The sequence below is a fragment of the Rissa tridactyla genome, chromosome W, assembly GCF_028500815.1.
Source record: "Rissa tridactyla isolate bRisTri1 chromosome W, bRisTri1.patW.cur.20221130, whole genome shotgun sequence".
In the NCBI taxonomy this organism is placed as follows: domain Eukaryota; kingdom Metazoa; phylum Chordata; class Aves; order Charadriiformes; family Laridae; genus Rissa; species Rissa tridactyla.
The window spans coordinates 25,410,297-25,425,657 of NC_071496.1; the positions used below are offsets into that span (position 1 = coordinate 25,410,297).

The 15,361-nt window shown below is 45.1% G+C and overlaps 1 protein-coding gene across 1 annotated transcript in view; it reads right to left on the bottom strand.

The window, feature by feature from the left end:
• LOC128901960 (protein Hook homolog 3-like) overlaps positions 1-15,361 on the bottom strand; it is a 120,611-nt gene that overhangs the window by 23,098 nt on the left and 82,152 nt on the right. The window contains exons 13-14 of the mRNA XM_054184165.1: positions 9,560-9,647; positions 8,847-8,916 (exon numbers count right to left, since the gene is read on the bottom strand). Of these exons, the coding sequence (XP_054040140.1) occupies positions 8,847-8,916; positions 9,560-9,647 (158 nt within the window). The remainder of the gene's footprint in view (positions 1-8,846; positions 8,917-9,559; positions 9,648-15,361) is intronic.

The following is a 15,361-nucleotide window of genomic DNA, read 5'->3' on the forward strand; positions in this document are numbered from 1 at the left end:
CATTGGGGTACAAAGGCGATAAGTGATCATTTCCTTAAACAATTTGGCTGTATTGGGATTTTTTGAAATAGCAAAGCAAATCACGCGAGGATGTTTAACTTGTCAAAAAGTAAACAAGAAAGTGTTTCGACAAGCAGCCACGAGAGGAAGGAAAACAGCTTATAGACCTTTTGAAAGAATGCAAGTCGATTTTACTGAATTGCCTAAGGTAGGGAGAATAAAATATTTACTAGTAATAGTAGATCATTTAACACAATGGGTAGAAGCTTACCCTGTAGCACGAGCTACGGCACAGATGGTAGTAAAAATCTTATTAGAACACTTAATACCTAGATATGGGATAATCCAGTATATTGATTCTGATCAGGGCACGCATTTTACTTCTAAAATAATAAAATTATTATGTCAATCATTAGGTATTCAGTGGGAATACCACACTCCGTGGCACCCACAAAGCTCAGGGAAAGTAGAAAGAATGAATCAAACAATAAAACAGCAATTGGCTAAATTAATGATTGAGACACAGATGTCCTGGACGAAATGCCTACCATTGGCACTATTAAACATAAGAACTAAGCCACACAGTGAGACTGGATTATCGCCATATGAAATGTTATATGGAATGCCTTACTCCCAAGGGATGCCCCTGGGGAATAATGTAGTTGAAGATTATAGTATCCAAAAATATATAATATCCATTGGAAAAAAGTTAAAAGAACTACGAGAGATTGGGATGATGGCTCAAACACCACCATTAGGATTTGACACATGTCGTGAGTGAAAGGTCCAGTGAAGGAGTGGAGAGTCACATCTGAGCCCGGAGAAGCCAAGCTAACCATCAGACGAACTTAGAGAGACCTTCATCAAGAAGCATAAGCTAAGTTGCTGTGGGAATTTCATTGTAACTACTCCTGTAGAATTAGTGGACAGGGATAAATACCTATTAGGAAAGGTAATTTAGTCCATTGTGTAAACGGTGTTGTTTATTTTTAAGGGCAAAGTGTTCTACATGTTTTAAAATATATCATTTTCCAAAAAAGAAGTCAAGGATCTAGGAAACAGTTTAGAATTTTTGTGCATTCGCTGTGGGGCCACCACTCCCCTATATAACCTACCATGGGTTAGGCTTTATTGTTGTCAATTTAATCAAAGAGTGTTTCTTGATTGAAGGTTACCCCTTAAAAGATTAAGGAAGAGGGCGAGACCGGAGGGGAACGAGTGGTGCGGCTTGAAAGGTCTGCCAAGGGCTGCAACCCCTTCGGGCTGTGACCGCCGATCACTATGGCCCTGACCGGACCTCTTCTGGTCCTATTTGGGGTAAGCTCCTTGACTCTGGTTATGGCAAACAACTGCAGCCAGTGCGTAGTAACTACTAGGAGGGGACGGGTAAGTTCCCAGACTTTGGTTTATAATATCGAAATAAAAGAAAGAATAAGGGAATCGGTACAGCACAGACTACTATTTGACTCATTTTATCATGAAATAGAAACAGGAGTGGAATATGAAATTCCCACAGTTGCTAAAAATCTATTTGTAAATCTTGCTGAAAACATTGCTAAGTCATTAAATGTAACTAATTGTTATGTTTGTGGTGGAACAAACCAAGGTGAACGATGGCCATGGGAGGCTATGGAGAGCAACATTAGTAATCCTCAAATATGGAAAACAATGCGAGACAAAATACCAAGATGAGAACTGCTTTGTATCAAAATCGCTTAGCCTTGGATTATTTGCTAGCACAAGAGGGAGGTGTTTGTGGGAAGTTTAACCTTAGTAATTGTTGTTTAGAAATTGATGATGAAGGGGAAGCTGTAAATGAACTTGTAAAAGAAATGAAGAAAATTGCACATGTCCCAGTTCAGACTTGGACTGGAGTCGACCTAGAAGGATTCTGGGAAAACTTTACGGGAGGTGATTGGCTTACTAAAATCGGGATTGTTATATTGGAGGCATTTGCAGGATTGTTAATAATTCCATGTTTTATACCTTGTTTTATTAGACTAATACACTCAGTTATACAAGGAATGCAGACAGCTACAGTACCTGTTGATTCAGAACCAGGGAAAGAGAAAACTCTTTCCCTGATGATCCTAAAGACAAAAGAAGATTCGAAACTAATACCCATTTGGCAAGTATTAACTCGGTTGGAAACAAAAACACGAATCAATGCCATAGAAAAAGAAAATGGGGGATTGTGAAATGTGCTTAACTGATTTGTGTCAGTGTGGAACAGTGTTAGGGCCACAGGGTGAAGTGTGGCCTTTGATTGTTTTGTCTGTCTGGCCACAGACGAGACGGTGTGTCTATCGTGTCTGTGTTTTGCAGGAGCCACCTGGCGAACATTCTAGAATACCAACTTAAACCAGTCCTGTTGTTATCTGCATAGTGACCTGTAAGAGGGGGGATACACCCATTTTTGGCAAGGGCCAACCATTTTAGAGGCAGTTATGAATATGTATTAGTATAGGAGATATAAACCAAAAATGGGGTCTGTAAGGTGTGTGTCTTGGTTGGGCAGAGACCCCCGGCACACCCAGCGCTGTTTGCTTGTCTTTATTCCTTTAATAAATTATAAATTCTAATTGGAATCCTGTTTGCGATTAAATCATTTATCACAAGCCCATAGACCAAATCCACCATATGAAAAAAACACTTTCACCCAGTCTGCAGTTTTTCTCTATGGGATGAGAGAAGATGGTGGAACAGAAAATCTTGTCTGAAAGGCCAGATACTCTTTTTGCTAGATTACAGCGGAGAGACCCAAACTCTGTTGTCATGGAGAAAATAGGAGAGCATCAGTAGCTGTTCCTATGGGTGGGAGCCCCCTCCCACCAGTGGCAGAGGCCTTCTGCAACCTTCACACTTCATTGGAAGCAGTGGCAGCAGCCCAAATCTGTAGATCAGGAAGAAGCAGTCTTCCCAGCTCAGCCACTGCTACTGTCCATCTTTCCGAAGTAAGCAAGGAGGCCAAGTTTAGCACCTCCAGACAACCAGCATAGATTTATGTTAGTCTGAAACCCAGCTTCTGGAGCTGCTGAAGGTAAAGAGGCAGTGAACTCTACATGGCTGTGCCTGGGTATTTACAGCATTTGGGATTTGAATGTTCATGCAGTAATCCCCTACTTTTGTAATACTGCCTCAAAGCATTACTCTCCTCCTCTGCTGCTAGAGAACAAAACTGAAAGGAAGGACTCTTATAGCAATGCACAGCAATGCAGCTGGAAGAGAAACAACTTGTTTCTGTTATTACTTACCTAGCAAGATATCCTTTAACTACTCTAAAAAGTTTCTCAAACCCGTATGCAGCTTTCCAAATGTTGAAATAGTTGTACCAACATTTTCAGAGGAAAAAATGAGCTCCTAAAGAGTTTGCAGACTTCTGAGATGTGAGTGGTCCTTAATGACCTTAATGATGATGTTTACATTAGTCAAGGACTTTTTCAGCTTCCCATAGAAGCTGAGAGGGAGCATAGACAGGACAAGCTGGCTAAAGGAATATTCCATACCATAGACACCATGCTCAGTATATAAATGGGGGTTGGCCAGGGGGCAGGGAACTGCAATCACTGCTTGGGATGGGCTGAGCAACCCATCCACGTTAAACCACGACAACCAGGCACTCTGGCAAGGCTAAACACAGACTGCATTATCTTAAACCATAGTGATTTTTAGTCCTGTCCCTTCTCTTTCTTTCTAATAGTGCATGGCTGTTTTAGTGTTCATGGTCACTTGCTGAGGGACAGCTCCAGTGCAGGTACATCTGCAAGGAAGCGGGTGTTCACGGCAAAAAAGGGGCTTTTCCTGAGCTTTCCGGAGCCGGGGAAAGGCTGGGAGAGCGCAGGCAGCCCGCGAGAGCCGGCAGCTCGCACGAGGGTTGCTGATGAGGCGGGGGCGGGGCCAGCAGTAACGGTGCCTGATTTAAACGGGGTGTAACCGCCACCAATGGTCACTTGCCGAGGGATAGCTCCGGTGCAGGTACATCTGCAAGGGAGCAGGGGTTCACAGCAAAAAAGGGGCTTTTCCTGAGCTTTCCGGAGCTGGGGAAAGGCTGGGAGAACACAGGCAGCCTGCGAGAGCCAGCAGCTCGCACGAGGGTTGCTGACAAAGTGGGTGCGGGGCCAGCAGTAACAGGGCCCACCCCACTCCCAGAAAAGGCAGCCCTAGGGAGCGCTGCGACCAGAGCGGGCAAACAGAGCGTGGTGCGTCAACCAGAGCATAGCATGGCGTGTCAGTTCACGCGGAAGGGTGCTGAAGCTGTACCAGCTTGACCAGGGAGCCATGGTATCCACCCTGCGGAAAGCCTTGGCCTCCCCAAGCTCTACACCCAGCAGGACTGAGGCAGCTTCCCAGATGGAGCTCTCTCGTGGTAGCATGCTGCCACGCAGGTGTCAGGCTGCAGGGTGTGCCCTACCCTTATGCTAGTATCAGATGGCAGCAGTGAACACGCCTGTGGGAGATGTGCCCAGGTAGAGGAACTCTTCTGCCTAGTGATGGAGTTTCGTGAGGAGATAAGTAGATTGAGAACCATCAGGAAGTGTGAGAAGAAGATAGACTGCTGGAGTCTCAGCCTACCTTCCCTCAACCAGGCCCAACAGGCAGAAAGGCCACATGATACAGAGGATTCCCTGTCCTCTCTCTGCCTGTCTGAACAAGGTAACTTAGAGGACAGGGGGCTATGGGAACATGTTCCTGCCCAGAAAAGCAGGTGTGTCTCCCCAGTAACTCCCCCACCTTCCCAGGTACCCTTAAAAAATAGGTATGAGGCTCTGCAAGGGGAACCAAATCATGACAAGGAAAACAAATCAATGTCCATGGAGGTGTCGCCAAGGTTAAGTCAAACTACATCTTGCATCAAAACATCTTTAGTAAAGAAAAAAAGAGGAGTCATTGTCATAAGTGACTCCATCCTGAAGGGAGCAGAAGGCCTGATATGCAGACTGGACCCACTTCTCAGGGAAGTCTGCTGCCTCCCTGGGGCCCAGGTTAAAGATATAAAAAGAAAACTTCCTTCCCTGATAAGCCCTTCAGATTACTACCGGCTACTGATTTTTCAGACAGGCAGCGATGAACTGGAAACAAGAAACCCAAGGGTGATCAAGAGACACTTCCGGGCCTTGGGACGACTGGTTAAGGGATCAGGAGCGCAAGTACTGTTCTCCTCTGTCATTCCAGTCTCAGGGAAGGATGAGGGAAGAAACAGAAAGAGCCAGCAGAACAATACCTGGCTCTGAGCCTGGAGTCAGCGGCAGGACTTTGGTTTTTTTGATCATGGGTTGGTTTACACGACACCAGGCCTGCTGGAGACAGATGGGGTACACCTGTCTCAAAGGCGGAAAAGGATCTTGGCGCAGGAGATGGCAGGGCTCATCGAACAGTCCTTAAACTAGATTTGAAGGGGGAAGGGGATGAAACCAGGCTCTTCAGAGGTAAGCCTAGGGGTGGCATGCCAATGTCTGTGGGATGGGATTCTAGTGAGGTCCCTTGGTCTGTTGATTTAGTGAAGGCAGGGGATGGAGATTCATGCAGCAGCAGAGATGCAAGGGTCATTGATGGCTTAGAAACTATGGCTGTGCCTGGTCAGGTAGGAATTAAGGCTTCTCCCAGCAAAAAGGTGGAGGGACCAATAGCCCAACTGAAGTGCTTCTACACTAATGCACGCAGCATGGGCAACAAACAGGAGGAGATGGAAGCCATTGTGCAGCAGGAAAACTATGATGTAGTCGCCATCACGGAAACGTGGTGGGATGACTCACACGACTGGAGTGCTGCATTAGATGGCTACAAACTCTTCAGAAGGGACAGGCAAGGAAGGAGAGGAGGTGGGGTGGCCCTGTACGTTAGGGAGTGTTATGAATGTCAAGAGCTTAATGATGGTGACAATAGGGTTGAGTGTTTATAGGTAAGAATCAGGGGGAGGGCCAACAAGACTGATATCATGGTGGGAGTCTGTTATAGACTGCCCAACCAGGATGGAGAGGCAGATGAAATATTCTACAAGCAGCTGGGAGAAGTCTCAAGATCACTAGCCCTTGTCCTGGTGGGAGACTTCAACCTACCAGATATCAGCTGGGAACACAGTACAGCTGAGAGGGAACAGTCTAGGAGGTTCCTGGAGTGTGTTGGGGATAACTTCCTGACACAGCTGCTGAGGGAGCCAACTAGGGAAGGAGCCCTGCTGGACCTGCTGTTTGTAAACAGAGAAGGACTTGTGGGGGATGTGACAGTTGGAGGCCATCTTGGGCATAGCGATCATAGAGTTTTCTATTCTCAGAGAAGCAAGGAGGGGGGTCAGCAGAACTGCCACCATGGACTTCTGGAGGGCAGACTTTGGTCTTTTCAGGAGCCTGCTTGACAGAGTCCCTTGGGAGGCAGTCCCGAAGGGCAAAGGAGTCCAGAAAGGCTGGACATATTTCAAGAAGGAAGTCTTAAAGGCGCAGGAGCAAGCTGTCCCCATGTGCCGTAAAACGAGCCGTCGGGGGAAAAGACCGGCCTGGCTGAACAGAGAGATACGGATACAGCTCAGGGAAAATGGAGAGTTTATGGCCTTTGGAAAAAGGGGCAGGCCACTCAGGAAGGCTACAAAGATGTAAGGCTATGATGTAGGGAGAAAATTAAAAAGGCCAAAGCCCAACTAGAACTTAACCTGGCTTTGGATGTTAAGAACAATAAAAAGAGTTTCTGTAAATATATTAGTAACAAAAGGAGGACTCACAAGAATCTCCATCCTTTATCAGATGAAAGCGGTGACATAGTGACAAAGGATGAGGAGAGGGATGAGGTACTTAATGCCTTCTTTGCCTCCGTTTTTAGTAGTAGAGTCGGTTGTTCCCTGAGTACCCAGCCCCCTGAGCTAGTAGATAGGGGCGGGGAGCAGAATGAAGCTCCCATAATCCAACGGGAGACGGTGAGGGACCTGCTACAGCATGTAGACATACACAATCTATGGGGCCGGATGGGATCCACCTGAGGATACTGAGGGAGCTGGCAGAAGTGCTCACCGAGCCACTTTCCATCATTTACCAGCAGTCCTGGCAAACCGGGGAGGTCCCAGGTGACTGGTGTCTAGCAAATGTGACACACATCCACAAGAAGGGCCAGAAGGATGATCTGGGGAACTACAGGCCTGTCACTCGGACCTTGGTGCCTGGGAAGATCATGGAACAGATCGTCCTGAGTGCCATTATGTGGCACATGAAGGACAACCAGGCGATCAGGCCCAGTCAGCATGGGTTTATGAAAGGCAGGTCCTGCTTGGCTAACCTGGTCTCCTTCTATGACAAAGTGACCTGCTTGGTGAATGAGGGAAAGGCTGTGGATGTTGTTTACCTGGACTTTAGTAAAGCCTTTAACATCATTTATCACAGCATTCTCCTGGAGAAACTGGCTGCTCATGGCTTGGACGGGAGTACTCTTTGCTGGGTAAAAAACTGGCTGGAGGGCTGGGCCCAGAGAGTAATGGTGAATGGAGTTAAATCCAGTTGGCGGCCGGTCACAAGCAGTGTTCCCCAGGGCTTGGTATTGGGGCCAGTTCTCTTTAATATCTTTATCTGTGACCTGGACGAGGGGATTGAGTGCACCCTTGGTAAGTTTGCAGATGACACCAAGTTGGGTGGGAGTGATGATCTGCTTGAGGGACATGGATAGGCTGGATTAATGGGCCGAGGGCAATGGTATGAGGTTCAACAAGGCTAAGTGCCGGGTCCTGCACTTGGGTCACAACAACCCCATGCAGCGCTACAGGCTTGGGGAAGAGTGGCTGGAGAGCTGCCTGGCAGAAAAGGACCTGGGGGTGTTGGTTGACAGCAGGCTGAACATGAGCCAGCAGTGTGCCCAGGTGGCCAAGAAGGCCAACAGCATCCTGGCCTGTATCAGGAACAGTGTGGTGAGTAGGAAGTGATTGTCCCCCTGTACTCAGCACTGGAGAGGCCCCACCTCGAGTACTGTGTCCAGTTTTGGGCCCCTCACCACAAAAAAGACATTGAGGTGCTGGAGCGAGTCCAGAGAAGGGCAATGAAGCTGGTGAGGGGTCTGGAGAACAAGTCTTATGAGGAGTGGCTGAGGAAGCTGGGATTGTTTAGCCTAGAGAAGAGGAGGCTGAGGGGAGACCTTATTGCTCTCTACAACTACCTGAAAGGAGGTTGTAGAGAGGTGGGGGTCGGTCTCTTCTCCCAAGTAACAGGCAATAGGACAAGAGGAAACAGCCTCAAGTTGTGCCAGGGGAGGTTTAGATTAGATATTAGGAAAAATTTTTACACTGAAAGGGTTATCAAGCATTGGAACAGGCTGCCCAGGGAAGTGGTGGAATCGTCATCCCTGGAGATATTTAAAAGATGTGTAGATGTGGTGCTTAGCGATATGGTTTAGTGATGGTTTTTGTCATTGTTAGGTTGATGGTTGAACTAGATGATCTGAAAGGTCCCTTCCAACCTAGGCAATTCTACGATTCTATGATTGTGATGCCATGATGCTAATGTATTTTAAAATCTGTTCTTCATTTTGACAATTTTAATGTTTTTTTTCCCCTTACAATAACAATGTATCCCATTGTTCCAAATAAATTTGTGTGCACATAAGAAGTTGCAATTGTATGAATCTTTTGCAGGAAGAGAAACACAACTTGAGGATGAAGTGTTTCTTTGTTTCTCCTTTTGAAACAAGACAAACTTGCGAGAGGTCAAGGGAATCTTGTCTATAAGCATAAAGGCTGCTGTTGTATGGAAATCCAAAGGGAAGGAGAAGAACAAACATGAAGCTTAGTATTTTTCAAACACTGAAAACCAGATGGGAGTGGTCATTTATTTGGACATTCTAAGGCTTAGGTGGAATAAAAATATGCGTTAACTTACTCGATTTCAGGAGTAACAATTTCCACTGCTGGATTCTCTGAAGGTTCATGGCTTCCCAGGGGCACCAGTGCTGTGTCAGGAAAAGAAAGAGATATAAAGTTTACCAGGAGGAACAGCAACTTTCTTTTAAAAGATCAGGAATAAACTTTGTTCTACAAGTTGATAGGTTTAGAGTAATGCTCTTGAGTAACTGGGAAATAATATAAATGTCAGGCCTCTATCAAGAAGGAAAGACAAGCACAAAACAATTTGGATAACAATCACTTTTCCTATTTTCACCCATTCTGGAGAAGTGATTTTATGGTGGATGATTTACTGATTGGTTTATGTAAGAATTAAAAAGCTGTGCAACGGAACACATGGAAATAAATTGCAACATATGAACAATCATGTAGGCATTGGGAAACTGTTACATAATATTCTTTGGAGATGAGAGAGATGTTGAGCATGACTATTCAGAAATCAAATTCCTAGGGTAGGGAGAAACATTTTCTAAATCCACCATATTTGAGAAGAGACTAAACATGAAAAATTTCAGTCAAACTGAAAGCTTCATGAGTTCATAAGCATTTGAAAACAAACACCAAAATTGGTTTTGAGTTTAGCTGAATTTTAGGTTTATTATATGCTAAATAAAGACATATCCAGTCTTCTCCAGAAGACCTCTGTGCACTTTAGAAAAGATATATTTAATCTCCTTTTTTGTCTCTTACCTGTAGTGGTGAGTTGACCCTCCTGTGCTTGTACACATTGAAGCTCTTCAATAGCTTCTTTTAAAGAATCTCTTTCCGCTCTTAATCTCTGAATAATAGGAAGAAAAATAATATTAGTCTTGGTACTACAAATCCATCCTTAACATGAAGCAGATTGCCACAAGGCATAGGATCAACACTTAAAAAAGAATTTATATATGCAACTCGAGCTAATTTTCATGTCAGCGCATTTCAACTTATTTCAGAATAGAATAAAACCCAACTACTTCCTGGAAACAGCAATTCTTTCAGGAGGTTTGCTTCTGCATATTACACTTGTTGAGCTAAATATATCAGAATATAAGCTTACAAAATCAAATATAAGCTTACAATCGGAATATAAGCTTAGAAATTTCTCTTCCCCTCTCACCATCTCTCTCACTCACATTCTCACTTGCTCACCTCCTGTCTTTTGCCTTGTTTCTGACTCAATCACCTTCTCGATTGCTCTCATTCTGCCACTTGCGCACCCTCTCTCTCTCACCCTCTCTCCTGCCTATCCACCTCCTCTCTCTCTCACCCTCTCTCACTTCCATGTGCCCTCTCTCTCACCACATATCTCCCTCTCACTCACTTGCCTGCACTCGAGCTCTCTAGCCCACCTTCTCTCTCTCGCCTACCTTCTCTTCCTAGCTCTCCCTCCCCTTCTCTCTTACTCCCTTTCTCTCTCTTGCCTTCCCTCTTTCACTCCTTCTTGCCTGCTCTTAGTGATATCGAAACCTCTATGATTCTAACTCTGTAAATCATTTGGGTAAATGATTCTTGACAAGACAATGGGATAGAAGGAACAACCGGACCTAAAACCAGGTACCAGAAACTTCAGTGGGCTGATTGCCCAAGAAACTTGGCTATACCGCATGAAATGTGCCCTGTAGGTGAACCTGACTAATTATAATATGAGAACCACTCCTCTAGAAGTTAGGGTACTCGCCTCCACTTGAAGACCCTCACCCACTGAGCCTGTGCAGTAAAATTAAGAGACGCTGTACCTTTAATTGAAGATGAGGACACTTTACACCAATCAGCTTCAAGATAAGAAATTATGAGCACCAGTAAAAAGTTGATAAGCGATGAATATGTTAATTATGCTAATTTACAATGTATAAATGCATGATTGTTTCAATGCTGGGTGTGCTAGCTTTGCGGAGATACCCCCTAGCACCCTTTTCTGCACAGAACTGCTAATAAATAGCTAATACCTCGACTCTGGTGTATTATTGGCTTGCACACCGGGTAAACGATCCCATGAGTTTTGGGACAACATTAGTCTCCTTCTCACCCCTTCTCTCACCTTTTTGCTCCCTCTCTTGCCTTCTCTCCCTCACCTTCTCTCTCACTCTGACTCTCTTGCCCTCACCACCTCTCTCACTCTCACAGTTTCTATCCCCCCCCGCCCCCTCTTGCATGGGTGCCTTCTCTCTCTCACCCTCTCATGCTTTCTTTCTCTTAATTCTTTTTGTATTTACATTTGCTCTCTTTAATTGCATGTTGTACCACTAGGTCAGGTCCTTTTCTCATGGATGAGGAACTAGTTGTTTTGGCTCTGAACATACTAAGTATCCTTAGATTAGACCTACAAAACTGTTAGACCAAGTGTTTTACAAACTGAGATTTGTTGTCCATTTATGCTAGATGTTTTTTATTGAAGTAAAACATTTAATTTCTGACTTTGCAATGGTATGATTTAGAAATTCAGACTTACTTTATTCCAGATGGAAAGCTTTTAGGCATTAGATTTTTTTTAATGAAAAGAATTAATAAAAATAATTAATTCATCGAGTGCTGTTGATTCCTTACCTGGAAGAACAAATCTTGTTCTTGATAAGTTTGAAACTAATACTTTGTTATTAGTTGAGACAGCTTTCCAAAATATCAGTTGTGTTAAGTGATATGGGATAGTTTTATATTTTGAAATATGTATATGAGCTGGTGCAATTTTTTTAGTTTGTTTTAAAGATGGATTTGAAAACTATGCCAAATTAGAGTAAGTGCTTCCTGTTGCCTCTGAATCATCTTTCTATTTTGTAATGTATGTGTATGTATATATAGTGATGTGCATATGTATGCAGATTCTAGGGCAACAGATTGACGACTTCACTCTTCCTGATGTTAACCTGATTGGAGAGCACTCTGATGCTGCAGAGCTTGGGAGAATGCTTCAGCTTATTTTGGGATGTGCTGTGAATTGTGAACAGAAGCAAGGTATTAAATTTTGAAAGTATGTTTTGCTTCCAGGGCAGTTAATGAAAATCTAACTTGCTTTTTAAATCACTGAGGGAAAATGATAGGTTGCTACGAGAGACAAATTTACTTTTTCTAAATCATAGCACTACTTTATTTTACAGACAATAAGTTTTGTTATATTATGAACTTTACTAAGTTTGCAGGCTGGAAACGTGCGATTGGTTTTGCTTTCAACATGCATATTTTTAGTTTGGGTTCCCTGAGCTGAAAAGGGACTTCGCAAATGAAAAGTCTTGTCCCCAACCTTTAACTATTCATGTGTGAGTTAGCTCTGTGAAGTGAAGAATCAACAAATGTGATTTACACGTCCTTCACTGTGACCCATGGGTTCAGGAATGTATCCCAATATCTCACTGCATGTCAGAGAGCCTTTGTTGTCACCAGGTGCCATCTACTGAAAACTGAGACACTAGGGTTTCAGAGACTTCTGCACATGCTTAGCACTGGAGTATGGGAGACTGTGCCCTTCTGCACCAGTAGCTGGAGGCCAGGCAGGATATCCCAAGGACATCTAAAGTGTCACTAGAGGCCTATATTTAAGCTAATGAATCCCACCTCAGCAGTTATTGGAAAACACTTCTATCTCCTCTGGCTTCTGTGGTGCCAGTTCTTTATCTGACCTACACAAGTAAAGTGGAGACCCATTCTGTTTCTCTCCATATATGGCAGAAGATTTGCTGGGTGGTTAAAGCATTTCTTAAGGTGTTCCAGGGCCCTTGTTGCATCCTTGGGTGTGTGATGTCTTATTATGATCCAGTTCCCTTAAATTATGTTTAACTCAAGTCAGATTAAGGTAAAAATCCAAACAGTTATTCAGAACGTTTAAAATCACAGAATCACGTAATGGTTGAGGTTGGAAGGGACCTCTGGAGGCCATCTGGTCCAATGCCCTTGCTCAAGCAGGGCCACCTAGAGACGGTTGCCCAGGATCATGTCCAGACGGCTTTTGAACATCTCCAAGTATGGAGATGACACAACCTCTCCGGGCAACCTGTTCCAGTGCTCAGTCACCCTCACAGTAAAAAAGTGTTTCCTGCTGTTCAGACAGAACCTCCTGTTTTTCCATTTGTGCCCATTGCCTCTTGTCCTGTCATCGGATACCACTGGAAAGAGCCTGGATTCATCTTGTTTTCACCTTCCCTTCACGCATTTATATACATTGATGAGATTCCTCCCTGAGCCTTCTCTTCTCTAGAATAAGCAGTCCCAGCTCTCTCAGCCTTTCCTCATAGGAGAGATACTCCAGTCCCTTAATCATCTTTGCGGCCCTTCGTAGGACTCCCAGTAGCTCCATATCTCTCATGTACCGAGGAGCCCAGAACTGGGCACAGGACTCCAGGTGTGGCCTCACCAGTGCTGAATAAAGAGGAAGGATCGCCTCCCTCGACCTGCTAGAAACACTCATCCTAATGCAGCCCAGGATACCATTTACCCTTTTTGCTGCTGCCAGGTGCCCACCAAGCCACTCTGTCACTCCCGTCCTCAGTGAGACAGGGGGGAGAGAATATGATTAAAAACCCGTGAGTCGAGATAAAGGCAGTTTAATAAAAAAGGCAAAGGCCACTCACAGACGCAAAGGAAACAAACAACAAAAATATTATTCTCTACTTCCCATCAGCAGGCAATGTCCAGCCACTTCCTGGGAAGTAGGGCCTCAGTATGTGTAGTGGTTGCTTCAGAAGACAAACACCTTAATAATGAATGCCCCCTCCTCTTCCTCTTTTCCCTTAGATTTTATTGCTGAACATGACATCATATGGTATGGAATATCTCTTTGGTCACTTTGGGTCAGCTGTCCTGTCTATGTCCCCTCCCAATCTCTTGCCCACCTCCAGCCTGCTGGCCTTTGTGGGGGGAGTTTGGAGAGACAGCCTTGATGCTGTGGGAGCACTGCTCAGCAGTAGCCAAAACATCGGTGTGTTATCAACACTGTTCTAGCTACAAATACAAAGCACAGCACTATGAGGAAAGTTAACTCTATCTCAACCAGACCCAATACAGGCACATTGCTGGCTCATGTTCAATCTGGTGTCCACCAGGACCCCCAGGTCCTTTTCTGCCAAGCTGCTTTCCAACTGGGTGGCCCCCAGCATGCACTGGTGCCTGGGGTTGTTCCTCTCCACGTGCAGGGCTTTGCCCTTCCCCTTGTTGAACTTCATGAGGTTCCTGTCAGCCCATTTCTCCAGTCTGTCAAAATCCCTCTGGATGACAGCATGACCCTCTGGCGTATCAGCCACTCCTCCCACTTTTGTGTCACCAGCAAACTTGCTGAGGGTACACTCTGCCCCATCATCCAGATCATTAATGAAGATGTTGAACAGGACTGGACCCAGTATTGACCCCTGGGGTATACCGCTAGTCGCTGGTGTCCAACTAGACTTTGTGCCACTGATCACTACCCTCTGGGCCCAGCCATTCAGCCAGTTTTCAACCCACCTCAGTGTCTGCTCATACAGCCCATACAGCTTCTCTAAGAGGATCTTATGGGAGACAGCGTCAAAGGCCTTACTCAAATCAAGGTAGTCAGAATCCACTGCTCTCCCCTCATCCACCAGGCCAGTCATTTCATCACAGAAGTTTATCAAGTTGGTCAAGCATGACTTCCCCTTGGTGAAGGCATGCTGACTAATCCTGATGATTTTCTTGTCTTTCATGTGCCTGGAAATGGTTCCCAGGATTAGCTGCTCCATCACCTTCACAGGGATGGAGGTGAGGCTGACCGGCCTGTAGTTCCCTGGGTCCTCCTTCTTGCCCTTCTTGAAGATAGGAGGGGCATTTGTTTTCCTCCAGTCCTCAGGCACTTCTTCCAGTCACCATGACTGATCAAAGATTATCAAGAGTGGTCTCTTAATGATATCAGCCAGCTCCCTCAGCCCTCATCATGCATCCCATAGGTACCCATGGACTTATGTATGCCCAGGTTGCTTAAGTATTCCCTGATCTGATCCTCTTCCACCAAGCATACGTCTTCCTTGCTCCAGATTTTCCCCCTGGTCTCTGGGAAATGGGATTCCCGAAGTCCGAGCTTGCTGCTAAAGACTGAGGGAAAGAAGGCATTCAGTATCTCCGCCTTTCCCATGTCCTTTGTCACTAGGTCCCCTGCCCCATTCAGCAGCGGGCCCACATTTTCCCTAGTCTTCCTTTTGCCACTTAGGTTCTTCGAGAAGCCCTTCTTGTTGCCTTTGACGCCCCTTGCCAGATTCAATTCTATTTGGACCTTGGCTCTGTATTCCTCCCAAGATACCTGTCTCTTCTTCCACCTTCTGTATATTTTGGTTTTGTGTTTGAGTTTTGTCAGAAGCTCCTTGTTCATCCATACAGGCCGCCTGGAATTTTTGCCTGACTTCATATTCCTTGGGATGGAGCTCTTTTGAGCTTGAAGGAAGCAATCCTTCACTATCAACCAACTTTCTTGGTTCCTGTTTCCCTCCAGATCATAGAATCATAGAATGTGTTGGGTTGGAAGGGACCTTTAGAGGTCATCTAGTCCAAACCCCCTGCAGTAAGCAGGGACATCTT